Here is a 25,281-nt window from a genome sequence, read left to right as displayed (position 1 = left end):
GTATTCACTGTTGCGGTCCTGGTTTCCCTCCCTCCACCCCCCTATTCTTTCTCTCTCTCTCCTTATAAGGGACATTTTGGTATTTACTTTCTACTGGAGTGGTTCTTCCACCATAACCTGGCTCCCACTTGGGGGCTCCTGACAGGGCAAGAAAAACTGATGTAATGGTGTCGGCTGCCTTACTTTATACTATTGATGACCTGACGTCAGTCCTGAAGTGACAGCAACTGACGCAGAAATACTAAGCCTCTGGTATTCGGGCCGGCCAAGGGCTACTCTGGCAAGGATAACCCAAATGTGATGACTGCAACAGTGAATACACTTGAACATCTATATTTATGGTAAGTGTACACAACTGTACTTTCTAAAATCCTACTTGCATCTAGATATAGACAGTGCTGGTGATGTTGGATGTTCTCAAGACAAATGCTCTAATGGTCTCTTTCTTTCTTTCTGTCCTTAAATTGATAACACAGTACCACTGATTCATTTCAGATTACATCATTTCTTTCTGGTTCCCAGGCTAACAGATTTTCAGAGGTTAACAGCCCTTGATCTTGCAGCTGGTCAGGAAGCCAGAACAATAAAAGAATTTAGGCATGCAAATTCTAGCAATTAACTCTGATCTCAAGATAATAGCCAGAATTCCTAATAGAATTCCTTCATCCTGACATATTGGCTCCAAGTTTTGATGTTAAAGAATTGACTTATTAGCTTTGTTACAGCAGCATGCACTGCTACATTTACGCAGTTCAATATCTAATGCAGTTGTTTCACATTTAAGAGAACAAGCTGTGGCTTACATTAATATTTACAAATGACAGAATTATTTATAAAATTCTATCTGGCTAGGGTGGCAGCCTTCACCTATCTTCACACACACACCCCCCCAGCCCTGGAGAACTCAAGCTAGTTTTTCAAGTGACCATTGAGAAATGTTGCTTAAGAGGGTTAGGTCCATCTGAGTATAACTTACCCCATTCCCTGTGTTGACAGCCCATCTGCGTTACCATTGTTAATCCCACTGCGGTGCTGCACTGACATATATGCTTGCAACCCTAGGCTCCATCTTAGCAACTTGGCATTTTGCTGCTTGGCTCTGTTTAACCATGTCAGGTCTGTGACAGGAGCAGCTATGGCACTATAACTGGGGGTGAACTTTCTGTAGTACCCTGTTGTCCATAAGAATGCCCTCACCTGCTTTTGGGTAACAGGTGCAGGCCAAGCCTGAATGGCATCAACTTTGGCAGGTTCTGGCCTGATCTTACCACTCCCCATTCTATGTCCCAGGTAGGAGACCCCTCTGCCGTATCCACCTGACATTTGCTGGGCTTAATGGTCAACCCTACCCTCTGTAGTCTGCCCAGAACCTCCCTGACAAGTTGAAGGTGCTCCTGCCAGGAATGGCTGTAGATAGCAATATCATCTAGGTAACCAAGAGCAAATCCTCCTGCTCCTGCTAGGATCTGACTTCTGTCTAGCACTGGGAGTCAAGGGCACCTGCCAGTATGGTTGTAAGATACTTAGCCCCACCCAGCTGCTCTAGGGCCTCATCTGTCCTAGGCATGGGGTAAGCATCTGACTATGTGTGACTATTTAATTTCCTGTAGTCCACACAGAACCTGGTGCTGCCATCCTTCTTTGGCATCAGCACAACTGGGGAGGCCCAGGGACTGTTGGACTCTTGAATTACCCCTAGTTCCAACATCTTCTGTATCTCCTCACTCAGAGTCTGTTTGACTCTATCAGGCACCCTATAAGGGGCCTGCCTAATAGGCCTTTGGGGTCCTGTATCCACCTGGTGCTGCACCAGGTGGGTGCACCCTGGTTTCCCAGTGAATGTGTCCCCAAACTCCTGTAGCACTGCTCGGATTTCTCAAACCTGGGTAGGAGATAGCTGCTGCGACATTGCTACCCCTTCCACTGAGGTGTCAGTCCGAGTCTCACTGAGGAGATCAGTCACCAGATCTCCCTCAGACTCCTCCTGCAATCCACTGCAAATGCTAAGCACAAGGGCCTCCCTATCATGGTAAGATTCCTCCCAAGCTGCTTGCAGCTTGTGTCTGACAGGAATGAGAACCATTACCTACTGCCCCACCACATACTCTCTAGCTCAAGCATTCCTTTCATACCACACCTTTTTCTGTTGTTGGGCTTCTGCCAGGTTCTCCTGGGCCCAAGCCCATGAGTTCCCTGAGCCGTCCTGAGGTTTAGGACATATGCCACAACAGACTCTTTGTGAGGTTCACACTCACCTTCCCACTCATCATGAATTAAATCTAGAGGGCCCCTCACCCTATGCCCATACAGCAACTCAAAAGTTGAAAAACCTGTGGATTCCTAGGGAACCTCTCCGTAAGCAAACAGATGGGCAAATATTTGTCCCACTCCCTCTTAAACTGATCTGCAAATGCCTGTAGCATGGTCTTGTTTGTAAAGTTTAACCTCTCAACAAGACCATTAATCTGATCAGGTGCTTCACCCCACAGGACTTCCACAGACAAGCCAGCAGGTCTGATATGAAATTAGCACCTCTGTCAGTCAGTATTTCTTTTGGGAAATCTACCCTGCTGAAAATCTCTAACAAAGCATTTGCCACCTTTTCTGCCTCAATGGAGGACAGAGCCACTGTCTCAGGGTATTGTGTAGCATAATCCACTACCACTAGGATATACTTTTTCCCTGTGGGACTTGGGGTACTCAGAGGCCCCACAATACCCATAGCTACTCTCTAAAATGGCTCCTCAATCACAGGCAAAGGCATCAAAGGAGCTCTCACCTTGTCTCCTGCCTTGCCTACTCTTTGGTACTGCTCACAAGTACTGCAGTACCCTGTTACATCACTGGAAATGCCAGACCAATAGAAGTTCTGCATAATATGTCTCTTTGTACGTTTTATGCCCATATGACCTGCAAAGGGAATATCATGGGCTATGGCTAGAAGTGCCAGATGGTACACTCTAGGGATTACCAACTGCTGTACCCTCTCTCCTTCTAGTCCTCCCTCAGAGGTCCACTCTCTATACAGTAACCCTTTGTCCCAGTATACAGATTCTCCCTTCCCTTGAGAATCAGGTCCCTCACTAGCTACCTGCCTTAGGCCTTGCAATGTAAGGTCTGAGAGTTGAGCCCGTCTCAACTCTCTCTTTGTAACCTTTCCCAGCTCCCCTTCTACAAGAAGTCTGGCATCCTCTGATAGTGGTGCCTCACTGTCAGCCTGGGTACTACTACTCACCTCTGCCTTTGCAGTCACTCTGTCCAAGGGAACATCAGTACCCACAAGCAGCTGTGGCTCACATTCAGTCTCACTGCTACATAGTAGCTCCCTCCCTGACGTAACCACCTCACCAGTCCTGGGTGCAAGTATGCAGTCTGTCTGGGTATCCCCCAGGCTACCAGACCCACATGCTTGTCTGCTAGCCTGACTGCATGTAACTGCATAAGCACATGGTACTGCCTCATCCAAATCCTTCCCTATCAGGACATCTGCAGGATAGTATTTCTGTACTCCTGTTGTCTCAAGACAACCTACTATTGGCATTTTGTCTTTCCCACTTACTGGCTCTCACCTTTTGTTCCCCTCCTTGCCTCCGTGGACATCTGTATGCCACATGGCCCCACTGGTTGCATTCAAAACATTTAACCCTAGGCCCTGGACGTGTATCTGGACTAGTGGCTTCCCCTTCTACTGGCAGATTCTGTTGGGGCTGTCTGTGCTGCCCACCATGGGTTCCTTTAGACCCATGAGCAGTACTGGGAGCCCCTTTCCTATGCAAGAATGCCCTGCTTGCTATGTATAGGTCTCCCTTCTTCCCCAACTCATCTGAAGTAGCACATTTTCTATCAGCTAACCAGATCGTCATGTCCTCAGGCAAAGTGCTAAGGGCTTGTTCCCTCACCAAAAGGTCTGCCAACCCTTCAAAAGTGGTGACCTGACATCCACTCACCCACTTATGAAAATAAGTGCTCAGTTCAGCAACATATTGATACACACTTTCATCTGCCTTGTGTCTACGCTCACAAAACCTTTTCCTATACATTCAGGTGTTAGCTTAAAACATTCTAACAAGTGATTTTAACAGCAGTATAATCAAAATATTCATAATCAGCAAGTTTAGACAACACAGTTACAGCTTTACCATGGAGTAAGGGGGGTCAGGAACCATACCCAGAGCCTTTGGTCAACATCATACTGTTTACATACCCTCTCAAACATATGAATGAAACTATCAAAATTCTCACCCTTTTTAAACTGCAGAAGAAATTTACTGACCTTTTGTGCTTCTGGGGTCCAGTTACTCCCTTCCCCATTACCTCCATGACTCTGGTGAAGAGTCAGCATGTCCTTCTCATGCTGCCTCTGCCTCTCCTTTTCCTCAACTTCCAGGCGTAGCAGTTTCTCATTCTCCTCAGCCTGCAAATGTCAGTTTCTCATTGTCTTCACTCTATAGACACCTCAGTCTTTCAACTGCTTCTATTTCCACATGCTTGGCCTCCAACTCAAGTCTCTTTAGCTCCAGATGAATTCTTATGTCCTCTGCAGAAAGGTTGAGCTGTCCATTCTCGGAGTATGGTACATCTCCACTGCCAGTCTGATTGTCATCCTGGTTGCTGTTTTCTGATACAGCTGTGACCAAAGGTGTAATCATGTCTGCCTTAGTCAGGTTTCCATGCACCAGTCCCCTAGCCTGGCACATCTCAGCCAGCTGGCTCCTTGTCAGCTTTCCATACTCCTCTGCTGACATGCTGCCTGCTCTCCCTGACTAACCAAGCTAACAAAAGAAATAAAACAATTGTGATCTGAACTCTGAGTATTCACTGCGTGGCTGATTTAGAGTACAAAAATACTTTCAATGATCACTATACACAAGCTACAGGAATTCACTCTACCCAGACCACTACAAGCCAATTAGTATTTGCCAACCAATTAACATGTGGTGTGGCTATCCCACCACTGCCAAACAATATGTCATGCCCCTGCACTGGCCCAGCAATCAAGCAGCCTCAGTCCTCACCACTAGCACCAGTGAGGGGCGTCCATATAGGGAAAGGATAATAAATACACACACAGTAAAGTACAATTTCCCTTAACAGCACACAGAAATCACAGTCAGTCTGGGGCTGGTTTCTCCCTTTCTCTCCAGGTCCCTAATAAGACTCCCCACTGACACAGCTACAGGGTCCAGATCTCAGCCTGGTTGGCAAGCTAAAATCTCCAGCACCCTCTCTGTCCAACCAGTACTTTGTGTCCCTGCCCAAGTAGCTGACACACACTTTGAGATAAGAGTTTATACAACCACACAATCCTGGGGATGGCTGGCACAGGTTCTCCAGCTATGCCCCTTTTACCCAGACTATACGGTAGAAATCACTGCCACCACCCAGCTAATTAAGAGTGTCCAATTATTACTGTACAGTATTATTATCCAAATGGTAAATGAAACCTAACAGTCAAGACCTATTTGGAGTGACTGTACAGTATCACTATTTACATGCAATGTACTCTAAGAGCTTAAATTATCTCTACACAAAACAGCCACAGTTGAAAGGTTTAAAATATTTAATAATAAATAATAACACAAGGCAATACTTTCTATACAGTGCTAGTCAAGAGTTCAGAGATCACAGAGAAATACTTAAAAATAATACCATAGAAAAGTTCTAACATCAACACAGAAAAACACTTAAGTCTTCTTTCGGCTTTTTCCCGGTTAGGGCTCGCCACAGCAGATCACCTGTCTGCTCATGATTGGCAGTTGAATTTTTACGGTGTCGAGTTGCCAGCCTGGCACCCAACCTTCCACAGAAGGCGCACACACTCATGCACTCACTCCTAGGGACAATTTAGTGTGTCCAATCCATCTACAGCATGTCTTTGGCATGTGGGAGGAAACCAGAGCACCTGGAGGAAACCCACGCCGCTACAGGGAGGACATGCAGACTCTGCACAGAAGGCATCCAGCCGAGGATCGAACCAGAGAACCTCTTGCTGTGAAGCAGCAATGCTAACTGCTGCACCACCATGGCTGAAAAACACTTGGTCTAATCATCTTAATTCCTAGCTATTTCTAAGAGAAAACACAGTTCTAAAATCCTGCTTACATCTATATACAGGCAGTGCTGGTGATTTTGGATGTTCTCAAGACAAATGCTCTCTTTCTTTCTGGCCTTAAATTGATAACACAGTACCACTGATTCATTTCAGATTACATAATTTTTTTCTGGTTCCCAAGCTAACAGATTCTCAGAGGTTAATAGCCCTTGATCTTGCAGCTGGTCAGGAAGCCAGAACAATAAAATAATTTATACATGCAAATTCTTGCAATTAACTCTGGTCTCGGTCTCAAGACAATACCCAGAATTCCTTAATCCAGACATATCGGCTCCAAGTTTTGACATCAAAGAATTGACTTATTAGCTTTGTTACAGCAGAGTGCACTGTTGTTACATTTTTGCAGTTCAATATCCAATGCAGTCTTTTCAAATTTAAGAGAACAAGCCGGTTGCTTACATAAATATTTACAAATGACAGAATTATCTACAAAATTCTATCTGGCTAGGCTGGCAGCTTTCACCTATCTTCACAATGACCTTCAAACAGTGTATCCCTAACCAACCACTGACAGAAATGTTTCAGAGGATTTCCATACCGTGGTTCTCAAAGTGCAAGGCACCTAGGGAACAAGAAAGGATAAAGTAAAAATAAGAATCAAAGAAGTAATGGCTGTTCATAACATCAATGCCTTCAAGACAGTCTGGAAACCAGGGACACTGAATATCCTCACAGACAATACCACATTTATGTGGTGTGTAAACAAACAGAGGGACATGCTTTTATCTCCTCTGCAGACTACTTATACAGGCCTGGGAGCAAGCAGTGCTACCTAACATGTTCCAGAAAGCAACTAGTATACAAGTGCAAAAGACCTCACAGCAAATCAGTTGACCAAAACCTCAGGGGATCCACATGAGAACATGAGTGAATACTAAACAGGGAAACTTTGAACTCAAACTGTTGGGGTTTACCAGAGAGAGAGAGAGAGGTTTGCTTCTCTGACCAACAGTCAGCTAAGTAAATTCTGTTCCAGAGCACCAAACAAATTAGCTTGGGTAGTGGATGCTTTCAGCGTGACTTGTTCAGGTCTTTGCTTTCTTGCTTTTCCTCCAATGCCCTTATTCCCCAGGGTAGTTCAAAAGCTGAAGGAGGAGAGACCGAAAATTGATGGACCCCTTTTTGGCCAAGACAACACTACACTCTCATTTGCTCAGCCCAGACATTAGTCTCCAAGAAGAAAATACCCAAAAGGCCTTTCTAGCCATAGAATCATGACTAGATAGCTTAGACTTGCTGTTAAATGCTAAAAAACACAACTGATGCTTTTTTTCCCTAAAAACTCAAATACCAAAAGCAGTCTTTTCATATCCTATCAGCCAACAAAACAATAACAGAATATGTCATGTAAGCAAAACTCCTTGGAGTAATGCTTGATAAACTCACATATTACTCCTAGCCATAAAAAAAAAATCTGGAAACTAGGATACCTCTACAGGGCTAAGAAATTCCTCAGTAATACATCCAGAAAAAACATACTTCCCTACTCTGACTCACCCATTTTTACAAATCGGAACCATTAAAAATAAATTAGACAGTCTGTAACAAAACTGCAAAACATAGTCCTCAAAAACCCACCATTGCAAAACAATAAAAAGCCTTAATTGGCTAGAACTTAAAAACCACCTCAGCTTATTACAGCCCACAAACAAATACATTTCACAGCTCTAAAAGGAATGCTACAACTGTATAGCACTAATTGAGCCCTGTGATCCAACAACAACACTTTTCTGTCCATCACAAAATCAAATAGCACAGGAAACTCACTATACTCCAATCAGGTATCAAAAATATGGAACCAAATCCCCCTTGAAATAAGGCAGGAGGAGACACTGCAAGGCTTCAAAACATCACTAAAGAAACACTGGGTAAATACATGGTTGTACTAATGTGTTATCCCAGGTTAAAACTCCCACTATGTACTCAACCAAAATGCCACCATCAAAGTTACACTCCCTTTACTTAACCTTTCTGTACTCTAATCTTGCGTATGTAACTTTATAGCTCTGTCACTAAGAAACCTCCATTGTGTATTCTCCCTCATTTACACTATTCTACAGGGTGCCATTCCACCCTCTACCTACTTTCTCCTACAAAACTTCCATTTCCCAGGTAAATACCACTACCTCTATTTTCTTTAATACAGGTCTATGCAAGCTGTCTACCTAATGTTTTATATAATTACTTGTCCTCAAGTTCTACCACCTGCTAAATCCCCTTGCTGCCTTTGCTACTCTTCTCTGTGCTTCCAACTAAGCACCCACTGTCTGTCTGTGTAATTTCTCTGTAACCAACCACCTTATGAAAAAAATGTTATTTCCTTAAATTCATAGGCTACTTCATGTTATATAATGTGTTATAGATGTATTCATATAATTGTGTTGTTTTTTTTTTTTGTCATTAAATGTACTTACCTCATATGTGGAGCTTTTCTCCCCAGGCTTCTGCTTAAAATGGGGTAAACCCCAATTGGAACTTCCTGGTAAACAAACCTAAATAAATAGTTTGTGAACCTTCTGCCATAGTGCAGGGCATTCTTATTTTACACCCTTTTCTGTCAACACTAAAACACAGCTTAAAAGATATGACCTCATTACTGTTTTGGCACCTTTACTCTCAGGATGTTAAACACAAGGACATCTGGAAGTCTCAAGTACAAGAAAAGCATACATAGCTAAATGGAAATGATTTTTCCCCTGGTGTCAAAGGAGAAAACACCTAACAAAGCAGGCAGCTGTGCCAGTGGTTCTCTGGTATATATTGGGGTTGATTTCCATTATCTTAACTTTTACCTCTGAAAAGATGCGTCTTTTAGCCATTTCTGCCTGCCACCCAATCTGATCCAGTTGCTACTATAACCTTAAAACTTCTAACCAGGAAGTCTGCATTCTTTATTGAGGTTAGCTCAACTAGGATTGTCTTGGAAGTTAAGGATCTGTTTTGAGAAGATCCATATAAATATTTCTCTCTGGATAGCTAGCATGCTATATTAATTTCTGTTGCTAAGATTGCGACAAGACATTACAGGGAAAAGTCAGACCCCATTCAAAAAGGGTACAGCAGTTACCACTACCTTGCTTAAAGAAAGTACTGCCCAGGATTTCCTAGGGTGAGCCATTTGGTCCTCTATTCACACCTTCTGAAAATATTACAGTTTGGATGTGATTTTCAGGACTAATGCATGATTATCTCTCTGGTATTCTCAACGAGGTGGTTTACTCCTCATCTGATCAGGGAGACATCTGCTCTGGCAGGGCCAGCTCCCCAGAATCTTCCCTAATGCTAGGACTGTAATAGTGACCTACACAGCAAACAATACAGTTGTATAGGCAACTTGCCATAGCAATAGATGTCCTAGTGTAGTCACTTTTGCGGACATGATTCTCAGTCTCCATCCCCTCTACTACCTGTGACACTCAGGGTAGGTGCAACTCCCTTTTTCCATCTTGTTCTCTATTTCTGTGTCCCTCTCCTTCCCTTGTCCAGGTTCCCTAGAGGGACTTGGATTCTTAAGGTCACAGGCCCTTTACTGAAGAATGTTGCAGTGCTAACAGACTGTTATTTTGGCTAAGCATTGATCTAATGAGGGTAAGAAAGAACCAGTGATGGTCCAGGCAGACTCTACCAATACGCCAGGTATGAGAAGCCACTGGAATTAAGGTGACATCAATTCAGCCAATGGGAAAGAGTGCTTAGCTCTGAAAGTCAAGCCAGCCATTGGACTGACCCTGCAGCAGAGATCCCTAATGTTATGACTGCAACAGCAACTACACCTGTACATTTAGTATGGTAAGTTGTCTATAAACTTGAACTTTTTCATATCCCCTCTTAGCTTTTGGTCACTAAAAGTTTTCATTTATACCTTGAGTCATCTCTGAGGCACCTACATTCATGCTGTTTGTAGATATGAACCTTTGACTTGCTTGAAAGTCATAGGGTGTTTTCTGGTTTCTAATGTCTAAGGGTATCTGATGCAGGCTATATCTTAGTGAAGGCGGCCTCACCTGCATTAAGTGTAAGAGCATCTTCACTGTTATATCTGAGAGAATAAATGGGAGTTTCAATTGCAGTTTAGAGATCAGTTGTGGGCAGTGGTGAATGTACAAAATTTTGAACAGCGCTGTAGTAAGAAGAAAGTTAGCTCTTCCTGATATTGTAAGACACTGAACTTTCTGTAGCAGAGTGCACTGATGAATTTTGTGTTCTGCCAGAAGGCAAATCTGCAAAGTATTAGTTTGGTGAGAGTTTTTTTTTTTTTTTTTGCTGTTATAGATTTTCGTGGTACATGCTGGAAATACATTTGAAATCTTATAGCAAATTCTTAGTATTTTGTGAACTGCTCTTCCTGTGTGTTCTTTAAAGATAATGTAAAAAGCCTTTTCCCTCCTTTAGAAAGTACAGGAAAACTCGCTGCCCACATACAATGTGCATCTGGGTTGTGGAATGTGGTGCAGTGATGAAAAAAAAATGTTCAACTTTTAATATTTAAACATTAATGAAAAAAAAAATGTTCTTTTCGGCATCCAAGGTGTACAAAACTCAGATGCTTTCAGTAGCACATCATGCTTAGCAGCATGATGACATGACTATGAGTGCATGAATAAATTGTCATAGAAATGCTAAGTATGAGAACAAAAAACATGGAAAAAAAAGAAGACAGTCACAATAATAGCTTCCTAAATGAAATAGTTAACAATACTATTTTAGCAGACATTCAGTTCTGTGACATTGCGTTTGAAACAAGTACAGGTTGTGCAAGTTGCACTTGCCCCTAACAGTAGATGTTCAAATTACTGAGTGCTGCAGTAGCCTGTGGGTTGTATCCTGCCAGCTTCCCAAAGTTTTAACCCCCCCCCCCCCCGAGTCACTCTGGCTGCCTATAGGCTAATCCCTTATGGAAAGAACTATATAAATAGCCAGAGTGACTAAAATCTTCTGGATTTTCTTGTCCCTAAGTGAAATTAGTCCCTAGGTGAGGTGACAAACAACAATAATCGAGGAGTTAAAAAGAAAAGAAAAAGAGCCTCTATAAATGATATACAAGGCAGATGGGTGGGTACAGCTACTCCAGCAGTGAGGAATTCAAACAATTGTTATAGGTATGGGCAACTTACAAAACTATACTATATTCATTATTCCCATTGCTGCAGTAACTTAATCAACCTGAGTAGAGAAAGGATATGAATCCAGGAGCCCCTGGAGAGTGGTCCTAGCCAAATCAGTCCTTGATGTAAACTAGAAATCCAATACATCATTTCTAGTACAGGATAATAAAGAGGACCACAGAGTTGTCGCAAGGACTCTCTTAGATTCCACTGCTTTCCAGTTTATCATCAAAGGAAACCAGGCTCTCGCAGAGGAAGCCTTTATTCTGTCTGGATATGGTATATTAAGGGGGGTACAGCAAAAGGCTATAGCCGAGGACAACCAACATCGAAATTGTCTAATTAAAATTGTTGCCCTTTCTTAGTCCCAACATAAGAAATACATACCAATAGGCTTTTCTAAATGACTTGCTTTGCCAAAATAGTACCTGATCTGTTAGTGCATGTCAAGAGTATTAGTACATTTTTTATCCGTGGGTCTGAGTGTTATGATAAAACAATGGGGGATGGCTTGATTCGGCTCTGAAAATGTTGGACCTGATTAGTTTTTGCAGATACCCTATCCCACGTGCAGACCAAAAAGAATTTACCCACCAAGAGCAAATGCAACTCAAATACTAAACTTGCAGAAGTCAGAGAAAATAAAGAATAGTTTTCCAAATAAAGAAACTTAAAATGTCAGCAGTGCAGGTTCAGATGGAAGTGATTACATTTTTCAGTGAAAAGTTAATACTACAGGAAGGAGAGACCAGTTTGCAAGGCAAATCGGGTGAAACTTCTATTGAAAAATGTTTTACTAAAAACAAAATAAATAAAGAAAACAAAAGTATCTATGGGCAATCAAACTAAAGTGATCTCAAGATGTACCTCAACAAAGGCATGCAAAGGTCAGAGGCTAGAAACTCACACAAATATTTGAGTATCCACAGTGCAATTTGTTATGGTCCTGGTTATTTGGTAGTGACCAATTAAAGAAATCTTAAATGTCAATAAAAATATTTCAAGTAGCAAGATTGCCTGCTTCATTATCTACTGCATGTCCTCAAAAAACAAAATAAGTTCCTAAAAGGTATCAGAATCCAGGCATAAGTTTTAAGAAGTTGTAGAATGGAATGTGTCAACTGCCTCTGTCTTGTGTGAGTAGATCCAGATAATGTGAACATTTGTGGTAATGGCCTTTTGCTGATTCCACAAAAAAAAAAAAAAAAACGAGAGTAATGTGGTCGATAATTTTATTCTATAAGCACTTCTGTCTGAAACTTAAAGTCTTCAACAGATTCCTGTAGAAAATCCATTCATCTAAACTTAAATAACAATTAAAATGTCACATGACCATCCTCAGATATTACCTCACCCTACCAAGATGTGCAAGCTTGGCCCTGTTAGTCACGTATTTCTTTTGGGCTACCCGATTGTCATTATGGAAAAGGAGGGAGCACTTTCCAGCATTTAAAGGGTCTCCTTTGGTTTCAAGTGCTGTCCGCATGTCTGGGAGGAGCTGCTGAAATTTAAAACCACATACATCTAAAAATGTGTTCATACACAAAATACTTAAAACTTCTTTTCAACATGAAGATATAAAATATCTGCAAAAATGTTTCTGCTGTATAAAATAAATATTTTACTTTTAATCTGTCTTTTCAGAATGTATTTAAAATTCAAATGGTCATTTAGTTCATGATCTACAGTAACATTCAATAATGTCTGCCATTCACATTCCTTGGTGTCCAACAGATGTTTTGCACCACCCACTCAGGTTCAATGCAGTCATTAAGATAAAAGAAAATATCCTATATTTTACATATTTTCTAGTGTGCCTATACAAAGCAATTTTATTCTTATTTTTTATGGCATAATAGTGTTCATTTACTCTTCTATTCAATTTCCAAGTAGTTCTGTTTATGTAAAATGCATACATTCTACATCATATACTTCACTTATAAGTGCAGCGTTTTGGGGCAGGGTATGACACTTCCATATTTTTTATAAAAAAAGACAGACTGTTGGCCATATACCTGCAGTAGGAGTAATTATAACCCCCCCCCCCACTATCACTTTAGTCTCACCTTTGTATTTATTTCCTTTTTCTAACATGTTTTTTTTCAAGTTATACAGTCTTTTGCTTACAAATATTGGTTACTCCCCAACAATAAAACTTACTGTTTGGTCCCTTTTTAAAATATTTCTTATTGTATAGGTGTCCAAACTGAATGTAAGTACCCCACCAAGTTTGTATCTACTTGTCACTGGAGATGCCTTTTCTAAATCATGGCTATTTGATGTTGAGTATATGATCTATACACATTTTTTTCTACTTTCTTACACCTCATTTAACAATACTTTTGATTACTTCAGTGAGGTACCCCCTCTCGATAAACATTGTTTCCAACTATTCAGCTGTGATCCTGTTCTCTTCCATCTGCTGTTAGTCGATTTGCCCTCATAAATTGGCCCTTCACAACAATTTTCTTTGTTTCAGATGCATACTGTCATACCTTAAATAGTTGTTGCTTGCAGTTTCTTTTCTCATAACTGTGGTTTGTATGATTTTGTAATTCCTGTACAGGCCCAGCTTCTTTCTCCCTTTGTCTTTCTAGAATTCTAAAAAACACTTTCTGAGCGGAATTTCTTTGGGTAGATTCTGTTTCTTTTTCTTTGTCACCGACTTCTGGCCAGTAATCTCTTAACATGTAATCTTCTGCATTTCTTTAAAATTTATTAACTTTCCTGTTTTTTTGGTGATTTTTTTCTTTATTAAGTTTGTCTTCTAAACACTTCATGTGTACCAGAAACTTAATGTCTGTTGACATTTCATTAATGCTACTAGATAACATCCTTTCCAGTTTTACCACTCACCTCTAAAGCAGCCTTCTGCAAAACATTGTTCCTCCTATTTTCAGTTGTTTTATCCTACACTTTGGTGCACAACGTTTCAAGTCTCAAACCTCTTTGCACTCTTATTGTCTAAACATACCTGAAAATAAACAAAGTCCCATGCAATTCACCTATGTTTTATTGCTATTTCTAAAATCAAAATGACCTTATTTCTTCAGTGTCCTTGTTATTAAACATCTAAGGGATCACACAGTTTTCAGTAGATTGGAAATACTAGTAAAAGATGTACTAGAACAGCGAGTGGATTGGGCAGCGTACGAGAAAGTATTACAACAGCCAAATGGGGTATCATTAGAGGTATGTAATAACTTTTTAAGATATTTAATGTATTTAGGAGAGACTTGACTTTAGAAGAACTGCAAATGATGCACTGTCACTGCCCTTAAAGCGTATATTAGAAAAATAAATTTGGCTGTCTGCTTTAAAAAAAAAATCATGTTTAGTCCGACACCCCCTGGAGTGGTGTAGTCAAATTCAGTATGTTCGTTCACAACAGAATAGTAGTACTGAGGCTTGTGAAAAGATATTAGGGAAGCCTTTTTTAAGCCCAATAATTTTAAACTATATAACTTGACAAATGAGGAAAAGAAAGCACTGTGCACACTGTCTCAGGATGGGTCTTTGTGAATTAGGAAAACAGACAAAGGGGGTGCAGTTGTAGTGAAGAATGTGAAAAAATATTTGGTATGTTGTCAGATGTAAACCTTTATAAAGTGGTGGGCAAAAATTACATAGAGTAGCAATATAAGGAAATTGATTTTTTTTTTGGACGGGGCAGTAGATTTTTTTAGCAGCTCTGAAAGAGACACTGGCTGTGAAATTTCCAAGGTTTGAGACACTGGCTGTGAAATTTCCAAGGTTTGAGGTAATTTGTGGCATTCCTAAGCTACATAAGGAATTAAAAGACCCACTTGGAGACCAATTGTGTCAGCTATTGGCTCAAAAAACTGAACCTTTAGCCATGTATGTGGAATGAAGTAAAAGGCATTGCATCATATATATTAGACACTGAAGACTGTATTATAAGGATGAGTGAACTTAAAGTGACAGCAGATGATTTGTTTTGTAAATGCAGACATTAGAGGTTTATACACTATGACTGCCACTAACTTGAGTTTAGTAAGATGTATAAAGAATACTTGTCTAAAAAATCTGATTTTACACAAAAATAAATTGAGTTTACTGTAGATCTGTTGGAATTGGGGTTGAAACAATTGTTTGTATTTAATAATAACTGATCTGATGTCAATTTTCATTCATTCCTCAACAGTTGGGTTTTGATCTGATCTTCATATCTGACTCAGTCGTTATTTTAGCTTGTGGCCACCAAAAAGCTCTCAAACTCCTCCCTTACCCATAATGCACCAACCCCTAACATACCCCAGATCTTGTTTGCTGTGTTTGCATTTGGACATGGTTTTCTTGAGCTCTTGAGAATTTAAGAATACAGATAAGTTTATTTCTTCCTTTTTTATTCCCTATAAGACATTTTTCCATTTGCAAATCCTTTTTTTTTTTTTTACACTTTCTAGTGTAGTCCTTTTACTATAGTGGCTTTAAGAAATGCCAGAAATGCAGGCATAAGTTGCCTGTGTTAGATGCTCATGCTTAGTCTGGGCCCAAGAAGTATACACACAAATCTTCAGGTAGACTGTATTGTCTGTAAGGTCTTCGACCCACAAGTGGTCGTGGATAGGAAAAATAAATTAATCCTGAAAGGGTTGCTACCCTCATCCTTTTCAGAGGCTCAACCCCACCCCCCAACCTAAATCAAAGGAGCTTTCAACAAAGTCTTCAAGGCCTTTGGGAGCCTCAACACCCTCCTCAGATCCTACCATGTAATCACCAAAGAAAAAGCATAAGTTGGATCCGAAAACTGCTCCTGCTTAGTTGGCATCGGGGTTGACAAATGCTTCCTCAGATCCTAGCCCTTTACCCAGGGCAAGGTATTCCCCTTCTTTATTTATTTATTTAACATTTGTTTATTGGGAAAGTCTGACTGGGACAGGAACCCATTTTCAGCAGAGCCCCAGAGAGAAGCTCCAAATGATACATGAAAGTTAAGACCTTGTTCATGAACAAGACAATAGCAAGTAATAAAACACACATTGAATAAGTGATGAAATACTAAGTAGAACATGTACTACATGGGCAATACTAAATAAAAGTAATGTGGAAGATTACAATATATTATTATATTTTTTTCCAGGTAGGATTAAGGTAAAGAATGAGGGGTCAGGCAAAGGGTCAGAATGTTAGAAGCAAGCATACGCTTAAAAGATTTGTGGAGTAGGATGGGAATATTTAAAGGTGTAGAAGTTCATAAAGATTCTTAGTTTGATGTGGTGGTGATTAGTGGATGAAATTTATGGGACAGGAAAATGAGAGGCTTTGAGATTCTTTAGACCTGGTCTGTCTTTGAGGTGGTGGAGTGTGTTCTCTCCTTCTGCAGGATGGACAGTTCATACCCCCTCGGATTTTCCTTCCAGATGTCAGGTGTCTTTGCACATTGAGCCCCAACATTCTATGCCACAGGGATAGCCAGCCCAAAGTCCCTAAGTTACTCAGCAGGGCATTAAAATCTCTTCTGACACTTCACTGGTGCACCCCACAAAAGAAGCCCCTAGGAAGAGGAAGTGCAAGAGGAGGCACTTGGACTCCCCTCAGGAGTTTGTCACCGAAGATATTGAATTTGATGATAGAGAAGGGGTCCCCTAGATCACCACCCAAAGATGTGTCATTCAGAAATATCCTTGAGATCCTTAAGCAGAGAAGTGTTTGGTCAGCCAATAACCCTTCCACGGAAGAATCAGTATTCCTGGAGGCCAGTGGGTCTGACCCATCTATATGCTGGGTAACTCCACCCACTAAGGAGCTCATTGACTTGATCTCTAGGTAGGCATGGAAGGAGCCAGACACAGTTGAGCCAATCCCCAAAAGACCGGATTGGTTTCTGGCACCACCTGCAAGGGAGTGCCCGTAGATGCTATGGTCATGGCTGCGGCCACCAAGAAGGAACTTGCTGAGCAGAGTTCCTCTGTCCATCCCCATAACAGGGAGTCTATGGCTTTGGACAGATTTGAGAAGCATGTGTATGCTTTGGCGATCTTTGCCTTCAGGTCGCTGAACTACCTGGCACACTTTACAAGACTACAAAGGGACTTGATAAAGGATCTGTCAAAATAACTTTCTGTGACCACTAATGCTGAGACTCAGACTTCTCTGGATTCACAGTTGGCAACCCATCAGTTCATTTCTAATTCATCCATGAGGCTGTTCTCATGCAGCTGAAAGTACCTTAAGGGCAGCAGGTTCAGGCATTTCCATTAGGAGGCATGCCTGGATGCACTTATATGATTTTGTGGAGCCCTTCAAGTCCTTTTTCATCAATGCACCTTTTGATAGCAGTTCCATGTTTGGCCCAAAAGTGAAGGACACACTCTCCAGGTGTGAGACAGATGGAACAAACCTCTCTGGAGTGGGCATACATTTTTCTACCCCCTCAAAGAAATTTCTCTAGGAATCAACGTGGTGGTTGAGAGACATGGTTCAGAATGTCCCAGGGTCCTTTTCAAGATCCATGTGGAGACAGTTCCCACAGGGGCACATGGGGGAGCTCAAATGGAAAACACCACCCATACTGTACAAGAGGCCCACATAACCAATGGTCTAGAGATTCCTTCTCTGACAGACCCTACAAGTACTCCTAAAAAGGAAGCCTGATTATCCCCCTCTGGAGGCAATCAGGAGTCAGTTATCTCTGTACCAGAGGGCCTGGCTAGGCATCATAAAAGATTCATGGGTGCAGAGGATTATTTCCAGAAGTTATATAATTCTCTTTTCCCTTTCACCTCCATCTGTATGCAAATTCTCAGATGTTCTACTCACTCAGAGGAATACAGTGACTCTAGAAATACAAAAGCTGCTAGAAAAAAAGAGTCATCTAAGAGATCCCACCAGACCAGACAGAAACCAGAACTTACTCAAGATTCTTTTTAGTGCCAAAGAAAACAGGGGACTGGGGACAGATTTTGGATTTCAGCAACTTGAACAAATCACTTTGATATACAAAGTTTCAGATGGTCACAGTTCAGTCCATTCTGCCCTTTTGTGCAAGGACAACTGGATGTGCTTGATAGACCTTCAGGATGTGTACAGTCACATAAAAATGAACAGACAGTCCAGAAGGTATCTACGTTTCCGGCTTGGAGCCAGTAATTACAAATTCAGAGCACTTCCTTTTGGCCTCACCACAGCTGCCAGGGTGTTCACAAAATGCATGCCAGTGGTAGCAGCTCACTTCAGACTGCAGGGATTCTGAGTGTTTCTGTACCTGGATGACTGGCTCATTACCACCCCAACCAGGCATCTACTGAACATGAGATCAGGTACTCCAGACTTGCTGCTATCTGGGGATAACCATAAATTACAACAAATCTCAGAACCATCTCAAACATTGGAATTCATAGGAGCAAATTTCAACATGGTTTCAGTGACAGCTTTTCTTCCTCTCTCAAGAGTACAAACCATCAGATTCTAGGTCAGAAAAATAATTCACAGTTCCACAGTCTCAGCCTGATTGATTCTAAATCCTTGGGATCAATGTCAGCTGCTATAGTCCTAGTTCCTCTAGCAATATTTTACATGAGAATTCTTCAATGGACATTAGCAACACAATGGTCTATTCTTTACCAATGCATCAGCCCAAATAAGAATCATTCAGGCATGCAAGAGATGCCTTTGGAGGTGGATTAGATCAGATCAGGTTCTACAAGGTCATCCTTTCATTCTCCCTCAGCCGGAGGCCAAAGTAACCACGGTCGCATCCCAGATTGGGTGGGGTGGGGGGTACTTCCTGGAGAAAACAGTTCAAGGCACTTAGTCCTCCAAGGAGGCCAACATGCATATCAATGTTCTGGAAATGAGAGCAGTGCTCTTAGTATTGCAGGCATTCCAAGGCAGTCTCCTTTTTTGGGACAATACAGACAATATATCTTCTGGTACATCAACAAACATGGAGGACCCAGCCTATTTATGTATGGATACAGCCAAGTAATCCATACGATCATGTGTGACTTTATAAGTAAACTTCAAAAATTCAGTGGTACTAGATATATAATCAATAAATTCCCCAAGTTTATCCAAACTTTCCACCCACAGGAGTCCGATATCATCCAAATATCTCCTGTACATCTTCTAACAAGGAGCATATTGGGAATGAATAACATATTTATGCTCCCAAATAGATAAAATATTTGCAAATGGGGGGCACAGCTGGCCCCCATAGCAACACCCTTAACCTGGTGGAAGAATTTACTTTCAAAGTACAAAGAATTGTTTTTTAATACCAATTCAGCCAATTCAAGACATACATCTACATCATTACCAGTAAATTCCTTGTTCATTCTAAGGGCTTCCTCCAACCATTGAAACTCATATTGTGTGGGATAACCGAAAACAAATCTACCACATCAATGGTAACAAAAATCAAATCTTCAGAAAAAAATTCAGATTTGATATTCTTGAGGAAATCCCAAGAATCCTTTAAAGTATTAACAACCCTTGGCCAAACCCTTTTAAGCTTGCAATCCAAAAATTTGGCCAAGGGGCAGTTTTGGAACCTTCTGTTGCCACAATTGGCCTAAGGGGAGGGTCATCATGGTTTTTGTGGACCTTAGGTATTCTGAATATGGAAGGAATCCTGGGCTTATTTCCTAAATAACAGTAGGTTTCATATTTTTTTGCCTATTTATCAAATAGCTCCTTCAGTGCTAAATCTATTTTCCTGTAGGCAATATTTATTTCATTAATAGAAACCCTACTGTATTTTGAATCATCCTGCAGTATTTACGTCATTTTGGCCTCATATACAATTTTGTCCATCATAACAACTTCCCCTCCCTTGTCAGGTTCTATTGCCCTCAAATTCTGATTGGCTGTTAAATCGTTTAACACCTTCATCTCTACCTGGGTAAAATTATGTTTAAATCTGTTACCCCTTATGTCTTTTCTAATTTCCTTCTCCAATATTGATTCTAAATTCCTCAGTTGGGGGTGCAAAGGGGGATTGACTACACTCTTTTTTTTCCTTAATACTTCCTGGGATCTCCACAGGTTGGTATTCCAAAATAAGAACACCAACCACAAAAGAATGAAACTAAAATCAAGAAAAAACAGCCAACAACCATGCAAAAGTTTAATAAATCTCCAGCGCTTCAGCAAAGCCTTCAAGGAGTACATAAAACGATCAATAAACCCCCTCATTTAAATACAAAATTTTAACCCAATTATTCACTTAAAATTCAAACAAGCAACCTCCAATTACATTCCAAATTAAGTCCTAAAGGGGACAAAGTATTAAATTTTAAAATATATACACTTTCTTTATACATTAATTTATTTTTATACAAACCATCTGAACAAAAACCTATTTGTATTTTTTTTTTCTAAAATAGGAGCCCTTAAATTACATGGATTAGAATTGTGACACTCTAAAAAGTGTTTAACCACCGGACTATCAACTTTTTTGTTTTTAATATTCCTAATATGCTCCTGCAGTCTGCATTTAAATTTCCTTTTTGTTTCCCCAATATATACCAAATTGCATAAACACTGCAGAGCATAAATTACACCCTCTGTTTCACAATTAAACATTTCTGATGGAAAAAATGCATGTCCATTTATAAAATTCAATGATCTAGCAATATAACGACATCCTTGCAATGACCACAAGGGTATGTTCCCACCAATACCTTCATACATACACTAAAATTTAAAGCAGACATTACAAAATAATTATGCACCTAGATATCTCTAAGGTTTCTTCCTCTCTTGTATGATATACCTAACAATGGACATAGAATATTACTTATGTCATTAAATTTAAGCAGATATTGCTAATAATACTTGACTAAATTTACAAATATGGAACTAAATGTTCCATATGTAGAAACAAATTATATTTTATGTTTATTACTCATTTTCCTTTCTCCATTAAATACTGAATGATTATAACATATCCCTTGTCTCATACTATTTTCATCCACACCTTCAATAATTGTCCTAACAGCAGTTTGTACAACTTCTTTATCATAGCCCCTTGATACAAACATTGAGTACATCCTATTAACTTCCTTATAAAAATTAACTTGATTATTACATAACCTTTTTAATCGAAGACACTCGCTATAAGGTAATGACGAGAGAGTATTAGGTGGGTGGCAACTAGTGCCATCTACCTCCATCTTCAAACTTTCTGTGTACAGATGTAAGTAATTTATTACCATTACTCAGTACAATATCCAGAAATGTAACTGTTTTCCCCACTTGCAAAACACTAAAACAAAAACCAAATCTACTTTTATGTAATCATTCCACAAACATACTGACATCTGTAAAACCCCTTTTACACACAAATATAAGATCATCAATAAATCTGTAGTATTTGACCACAGATTCATTGAAAAATTCGCCATGGTATAAATATTCCATTTCATATAATCTCATTACCAGGTTAGCATACATGGGGCAAAGGAAGCCCCCATAGCTGTACCCTGGAGTTGGTGATATATCTCATTATTTAATGTAAAGTAGTTATTCTTTAAACAAAAATTCAATAATTCTAATGTATAATTACTTTTTGGGCTATCACCTATAAAATACTTTACTGCTTCAAGTCCAAATTTGTGCTTAATATTTGTGTACAAACTGCATACATCCACTGTTATAAAATATATACCATCGGACCATTCAAAATCAGACAATTTATCTAAAAGGTCCATGCTATCACTAATATATGAAGGTAGTATTACTACATGTGGTAATAATACTTTATGTAATAACAAACCAATATTTTTTGTAAAATATTTTTGTGCAGAAACAATCGGTCTACATGGAGGGTTTACAATATCTTTATGAACCTTCAGAAGGCAGAAAATACTATCAATTCACTATCATCACACCTAAACTTCTTTTCCAGGTCACCCTTAGACAAATATCCTAAATGATAATCTTTTTGTATAACAGCTTCAAAATAACATATTGCCTGGCTCTATTCAATCAAATTACTACTTTTATAAACATCCTTATTATCCAAATGAGACATGCACATTATGAAATACTGTTGTACATTCATTATAACAACATTGCCCCCTTTATCCGTAGGTTAAATAACTATATTTTTGTTTTTTGCTAACAGTTGTAATGCACGCCATTCCTGTAATGTAAGGTTATATTCAGTATTGCTCTTTTTGCTCATGAATTCATTAAATTCACACTCCACAGCATAATTAAGCATTTGTGAAAACTGTTTAATCCCATCATGTATATATGGTGGGAAAAAATCACTTTTACAAACAATATCTTCCGTATTAAATAAACTATATGCATTAAAATCATCACCTTCCTCTGTTTCATGCAAAAAACTAGAATTACATGAACAAAGACTATCTTCAGAACTAGTATCAGAATATACTTCGGCTTCAGGCCAGTTATTTTACATTAAGAAGGTTTGTGGTCTGCACTCTTGTGGGAGAAGAGGTTAGATTCTGCCCTTCTGAGCTGGGAATTTCTGGTTAAAGGATTATTATGCCTGTTTATTTGAACTGTTTCTTTCTGAAATTGGTACACCTTGTTTGCTGTAGCATAGAGTAGATTCAGGCATGCTGAATCTAGCTTTGTTTGTATAACTTGAGCACTTATCCAGGCCATCTTTTTTGGAGAAGTTTCCCCTACACCCTAGTGGCAGGAGTGGGCAGTTAGAACATGTCTGATTGAAGACTGCTGAAACATGGCTCAGTTTTGAGATTTTTTACTGGTTAATTGGGTAATTTGTTTAAATCAGTTTCCTCGTTTTCTATTGTTATATAAAAAAATGCACTTTATTCATCTGCTTTTACTGTATTTGTGTTTCTTCCTACTTTATTGCATTTATTCTGTTGCATTTATTACTGCTTGTTAGTAGCCTGATTAAATTGTAACTGTTATTCTAAGCCTTTGGTTGAAGCACTTGGGCTTCAGAACAGCTGTTTCACATTAAGAAGGTTTGTGGTCTGCACTGTTGTGGACAGGTAGCTTACATCCTTCTAAGTTGGGAGTTGCTGATTGAAGGCTTAATGTCTGTTATTCTAAGAGTGTATTAGTTCTGGTTTAAGCACTTGGGCTTCAGGCCAGTTATTTTACATTAAGAAGGTGTGGTCTGCATTCTTGCGGGAGGAGAAGGTAGATTCTGCCCTACTGAGCTAGGAGTTTCTGGCTAAAGGCTTATTGTGCCTGCTTATTTGAACTGTTTATTTCTAAAATTGGTACGCCTTGTTTGCTGTAGCATAGACTAAATTCAGATCTACTGAATCTAGCTTTGTTTCTATGACTTGAGCACTAATCCAGACCATCTTTTTTTGGAGAACGTTCTCCTGCGCCATTTTGGCAGGAGTGTGCAGTTAGAACTTGTCTGATCAAAGACTGCTGGAACGGTGCTCAGTTTTTAGCTTTTTATTTGTTAATTTGTTTAAATCAGTTTGCTCATTTGTTACTGTTATATTTAAAAAAAATACACTTGCATCACCGCTTAGCTAGGGTTAAACTATTCCTGGCGCCATAAAGTCTGATCTTCAAATTTTCCCTTAAAACTAGCCAGTCTTTTAGTTTTAGCACTCAAATCTGTTTCTTTGAGCTCATCACTTGTTCAGAACTCATTGTAAGCACTAAATAAGCTACAAATGACTACAGCACTCAACTTTCCTCACTTGTCTAGAGGAAAACAGTTTTTAGTACTTAATAAATAAGCACCTATCCAGGAATGTCTAAGGGTCATCTCCCGGTGTTTTCTCCTATCTGATGAATCTGGGAATCTTGGGGCAATGCAGCAATTGCCTCGTGTACACAGACAACCCTCTCCTCCTATCACCCAACACTACAACCTGTGAGAGATGCACTTATATAGCCAAACTGGAAGCAAAGATCTCTTCACCCAAGACTGGACTAGACAGTCAAGAGGAGAAGGTAAACACTTGCACCACGCCACATTCATCACATAGTCCCTCATAACGAACACCACCAAAACACACACACACACAGCAACACAAAACACACACCTACATTCATGGAGGCTCTCAATAAAAATTTGCTCAAGCAACAGAGACCTCCAAAGCAGAAACGCATGCAACCTCCACTCCCAACACAACCCAAATGACACATAGCCCACAAACTCAGTGTGCCACTCAACCACAGCCCATAAGGCATAACAACATACCCAACACTCTAGTCATAGGGGACTCTATAGTCAGGCACACTGATGTTCCACTCACCAGGCTAAACAAGGAGAAAGTTACCGTTAGCTGCCTGTCGGGTACCAGGATCTGCCACATAATGCATGCACTCAGGTCACTCCACAACAAGTACAAATATGACTCTGTCATTGTCCATGTTGTTGTGAATGATCTGAGATGTATCTTCCTGGACTACATGAAAAGAGACATGGGGGAGCTTTTCGATCTTGTAGCCCAGACAGGTATTACCCTAGCCCTGAGTAGGATCCTGCCATCACCCAGAATGAAACCACAGTACAAGGACAAAATGATTGACTTCAACAACTGAATAAGCTTCTGGTGTCATTCTAAGGGGATCCAGTATCTGTCTGCCTGGGATGACATTGGTGTCATTCTAAGGGGATCCAGTATCTGTCTGCCTGGGATGACATGATCGCCAGATCACAATGCTTTGCCAGAGATGACCTGCACCTGTCACCCTTGGGATTCCGGATACTGGCTAAGGCTCTTGCCACCCATATAGTACCTTTTTTAGGCAAGGTTCAAATGACAAATTCACCACTGTAACAGGTACAAGCAAGCAAAATCTGAAGGTAATGCTACTCAATGCTAGAAGTCTAAACCTCAAAATGCATTCACTCGAGGCACTCCTTAAAATGGAGAACATTGACATCTGTACAGTGACAGAGACCTGATTCAAGGCTCCAGATAGCACTCCTGCATTACCAGGCTATAATTCATACCACACCTTTCGGCCACCTAACCTGGACCGAAACACTAAAGGTGGAGGCGTGTCCATATTCATTAAGGATATCTACACCTCCAGGCTAGTTGCTCAGCATAATGCATCCGAGATCATCCAAGTGCAACTAACTCTGGGCAGTACCGCAATCCAAATTGTAAC

General features: G+C 40.2%; 1 protein-coding gene across 3 annotated transcripts in view; it reads right to left on the bottom strand.

The window, feature by feature from the left end:
• Positions 1–25,281, bottom strand: part of LRRC39 (leucine rich repeat containing 39) — a 365,433-nt gene that overhangs the window by 69,739 nt on the left and 270,413 nt on the right. Inside the window, exon 9 of one of the 3 annotated variants that reach the window (XM_044085781.1) lies at positions 12,448–12,718. The exons of the other annotated variants lie outside the window; for them this stretch is intronic. Coding sequence (XP_043941716.1) covers positions 12,687–12,718 — 32 coding nt within the window. The 3' untranslated portion in view covers positions 12,448–12,686. Of the gene's footprint in view, positions 1–12,447; positions 12,719–25,281 lie in introns of those variants that run through there. 3 annotated transcript variants of the gene reach the window in all.

This window comes from Protopterus annectens, chromosome 10.part0 (assembly GCF_019279795.1).
Source record: "Protopterus annectens isolate FY-2018-M chromosome 10.part0, PAN1.0, whole genome shotgun sequence".
NCBI classification, from domain to species: domain Eukaryota; kingdom Metazoa; phylum Chordata; order Ceratodontiformes; family Protopteridae; genus Protopterus; species Protopterus annectens.
The sequence above is the reverse complement of the archived record's forward strand: the minus strand, read 5'-3'. Positions and strand labels throughout refer to the sequence as shown.